Source organism: Lactuca sativa, chromosome 6 (assembly GCF_002870075.4).
Source record: "Lactuca sativa cultivar Salinas chromosome 6, Lsat_Salinas_v11, whole genome shotgun sequence".
Taxonomy (NCBI): domain Eukaryota; kingdom Viridiplantae; phylum Streptophyta; class Magnoliopsida; order Asterales; family Asteraceae; genus Lactuca; species Lactuca sativa.
The window spans coordinates 17,679,011-17,683,427 of NC_056628.2; the positions used below are offsets into that span (position 1 = coordinate 17,679,011).

At 32.9% G+C, this 4,417-nt stretch overlaps 1 protein-coding gene across 6 annotated transcripts in view; it reads left to right on the forward strand.

Moving 5' to 3' along the window:
* Window positions 1-1,126, forward strand: part of LOC111906099 (auxin-responsive protein IAA26) — an 18,293-nt gene extending 17,167 nt beyond the window's left edge. For 4 of the 6 annotated variants that reach the window (XM_052764566.1, XM_052764565.1, XM_052764568.1 and 1 more), the window contains 2 exons: window positions 466-607; window positions 811-1,126. In XM_052764566.1, the coding sequence (XP_052620526.1) occupies window positions 466-607; window positions 811-880 (212 nt within the window). In that variant the 3' untranslated portion in view covers window positions 881-1,126. Of the gene's footprint in view, window positions 339-465; window positions 608-810 lie in introns of those variants that run through there. The other 2 variants (XM_052764569.1, XM_052764570.1) reach the window with 1 other exon arrangement.
* Window positions 1,127-4,417: the final 3,291 nt, after the last annotated feature.

Here is a 4,417-nt window from a genome sequence, read left to right on the forward strand (position 1 = left end):
AATAATAATAATAATAATAAAATATAAAATAAAAGAAAAACAACAAAAAAAATGAAACCAAATGATATTAAATCAAAAATAAAAAGTTGATTAAATTGATATTAGAGGGAGTAAAATTAGTTAAGAAGAATACTTTTAGCACAATTCATGAGACAAATGTTGAGTTACAAATTTAAACCTCATGAATGGTACTTGTACCTTTTACATAATTTTCAGAATTATTCAGATTTTAACACTTGATTATTTTTTCACAAAGAATGTTAACCTTCAATTTTCTCAAACTAACATTAAATGATTGTTATTGTAGTTTTCATTATTTTTTAGTACTTACTCGTGTGTGTGTGTATATATATATATATATATATATATATATATATATATATATATATATATATATATATATATATATATATATATATATATATATATGTGTGTGAAAGTGGAGTGAAAATATTTTGTATGTAGCTCGAGGAGATGCTTCTTCCCGTATAACGAATAAGCAAAAAGACGCAACAACAGTAGGATTGTTGGAAGGAAACGGAGAGTTCACCCTAGTGTACGAGGATAATGAAGGAGATAGAATTCTTGTTGGCGATGTTCCTTGGGAGTAAGGATAGTTTATATATATATATATATATATATATATATATATATATATATATATATATATATATATATATATATATATATATATATATATATATATATATATATATATATATATATATATATATATATATTTTAACTTTTTAATGTGTCTTGCGGCCTAGAAATGATTTACTAATATGATCGATAAACGTTTTTGTGCAGCATGTTTATATGTTCGGCAAAGAGGCTTCGTGTGTTGAAAACATGTGAATTGTCTGCTTTCCATCTATAGAAGGATAGATCACAAGTAATCAACAAAACATCAATCTATTAATATATTATTCGGTTTTGTCAGATTAAAAATTGTTAAAAAATGGTTTATATAGTAAAAGTTCTCATTTTTGTCGAAAAATTGAAACAAAATAGTGCTAGTTAATGTATTAATGTGTATTCGAGTTGTTGATATTTGCTCTTATTTAGTTGCATGTAAATGGGAGGGGATATCAAGTCTTAAAATGAAATTTTTTGTTTAAACTTATTGTTCCTACCATCACTTATTCTTCCTACCATCGTGAGCCACTTTAGTTTGAGAATTTTCCAAAAATAATCAAAACAAACTCAAGATTCAAAAACATCCAAAATAATCGGATTTTCAAAAAACTAAAGTACGTGATTTGTATTTATTGTTTGGGTAATCTGCACGTTTGGTATCTAACTTTTTTTTGTTAACTCAGATGGTCCTTAAAATTTAATTTTGTTGTGCGTTTGGCGTCCGTCATACCTAAAAACACTGTATTGCCATTTTTATACCTTTTTCATTTGTTAATTATTTATTTCTTATTTATTTATTAAATGTATCGTTAAAAACAAACGGGTCTCATCCGTTACTCATGCCCGGTTACCATCATCCATTCTCTCTTTCTCTCTCTCTCTCTCTCTCTCTCTCTCTCTCTCTATATATATATATATATATATATATATATATATATATATATATATATATATATATATATATATATATATATATATATATATATATATATATATATAGACAAAATTGCAAAAATGGTCCCTGTGGTATGCATTTTTTTGGGGTTTCAGTCAAAACCTCGACTTTTTTTGATTCATGGTCCTTTTGGCCTAATTTGTACGTAGAATTGGTTCCCCGACTTAACTTCCGTTAAGTTTTTGCTGTTAACCCCCTCATGTGCCTCCCACATGAGTGTATATTTGTCTTTTAACTTCTAAGGGACCATTTTTGCATCTGAAAATAATATATCCTCCTTTTAAAAAAACAATAATACCTATTTATTTATTTTAATAATTAAAAAATAGAATCTCTCTCTCTCTCTCTCTCTCCCGTTTTATTCTTCCCAAACACCAGTGTTGAAGAAGCATAACCCAAAATCCCCTGTCAAGCATCAAACAAACAAACACGCCATGGGATGGCTGTTTCCAGCGAGATCAAGAGGAGCTACAACCTCTCGACGACTGCAATCGATGTTCAACACCTCTACAACCCTCCTACAGTCAAAAAAGCACAACCCTAAACGCTTCACCTCAATCGTTGGTATTGCAGCTACTCTGATTCCCTTTCGAATCGTTGTTATCGATGACGAGAAAGAAACCACGATGAGGCTCGCCATGGAGCAGCCTCGCCACCTCCTTCAATTCTTCATCGCATCTTCGCACCTTTCCTTACTGAAGTTGCTTCCGCAGCTTACCTGTTTCCCTCGGATATTCCTTCCTTCATTCTCTTTCGCAAATCAATGCTTAAGCAGCCCTTGTTGCTTCCGATCTTATTCTTCCCTAATCAGTTGGATTGAGCACCTGTTTGAATGAGCTTTCTAAAGTTCCAGTCATCGCTTGGGTGTTGTACAACATCTTTCAACTGGCGGTTAACCCAATCAACAAGATAAGGAATAAATGAGTGGTGGTTAGAATCCGGCACTCCAAGTCCGATTAGGTCTGTTAAAATCATTTCCTTATTTCATTAGTTTCTCTTTGTTGTGAAAGTAGGTCACGAAGATCAACATAATCACACCCAAACTGTACACATCATTTTTTTTTGTTTGATTTCTTGAGCTTTGAAATTAATTCATATTTCTAGGTAAAGATGATGAACAAATGATGACCAGAGGATCAAGGTTGATTGAAATCATCATATCAATGAAAATGAATAGCAAAAGATCAGCATACCACAAGGACCAAACATGTAATTTACTCTAAAGAAATATAAATCGAAGCAAATAACTACAGATAGAGAAAGGTTAAGGCAGATCAAAGATTCAAGTCTGTAGTCTCGATTGATATTCTATTTGTTCTTTAACTTCAAGGGCTGTTGATTGTTGATGATAATGGGGGATGTGATCATCGGCTCAACATGATCCGATTCATGACCAGGTAGTGGCAAAAGAGGGGTTGCGTCAGGTTCAGATTGAATACGTTGAAAGATCTGATACGGTGGAGGATGGAGGATCCATGTTGATTGAAATATATTGGGATTTTTCCCTTTTGATCTTCTATTTAATTGTGGTTGGGTAAGTTGGAGGCGAAGAGAATGGTTCCCGTCATGCTATTGAGGAAGACAAAGAGGACATTGGGAGTGAATTTGGAGATTCAGGAAATCTAAGAGAGTGGGATGGAGGATGAATGAGTTCATCTGGTTATGTATGTTTATGTGTGAAACGAGAGAGAGAGAGAGAGACCACTTTTATTTTTTATTTGTTAAACTAAAAAAATAGGTATTAATTTTTTTCTTTTAAAAATTGGGATATATTTTTTTAGGTGCAAAAATGGTCCCTTATAAGTGAAAAGACAAATATACCCTCATGTGGGAGGCACATGAGGGGGTTAACAGCAAAAACTTAACGGAAGTTAAGTCGGGGACCAATTCTACATACAAACTAGGCCAAAAGGACCATGAATAAAAAAAAGTCGAGGTTTGGACTGAAACCCCAAAAAAATGCATACCATAGGGACCATTTTTGCAATTTTGTCATATATATATATATATATATATATATATATATATATATATATATATATATATATATATATATATATATATATATATATATCCTAAATCAAGACTCTACTGCCATCAGTCAACACTCACACTCACCGGACCTCCGTCAATCATTGCTTCGTCTTCCATTGATCGGCATCGACGCCTCTTACACACCACTTTCTCCGACTGGCCCAAACGACAATCTAAACTCTAAAGTTTAATTAACACACTGATCTAATTCGATTGTATAAGGGTCATGGTTTGAAAGGAAGAAAGAGGGGTGAATTGGGTGTTCGTCATCCATCGATTTCTTCCATCCATCGTTGCAATCAGTCTTTTCGGATTTGCAATCCATTCGCCTAAAAAACGTATAGAGCTAAAGTTTGGTGTGCAGGAGCAACCTTCCCCTTCCTCGATCTCCCCGACCTTGGTTTGTAATGACAAAGACGTCTTAATCTCGCCGCCCTTGTTCCAATTCCATGTCTCCACAACTCATTTGTGCTAACCTTGGGTTATCGGGAAATACACACAATCAGTTAGAAAGGGAAAAGGGCTAACCTTGGTTATCAGGCGTTCGTCTTTAACTGTCGTCTACAGAAATTCACATTCTCTTATTCTGATTTTTCTCTCCTTCTTCTCCACTAGAATCGAATTTAAATGAGCAAAAAGAACACCATCTAATATTTCTAGTAGAGTTTTAGGTTTGATTTGGTTTCAAGTGAGATTTCAAGGTATGATTTTGGTTGTAGATTTTGATTTGTTTCTATTTGTAGGATTGGATTTGTTTTGGTTTTAGTTTTTGTTTACAAGGTTTGATTT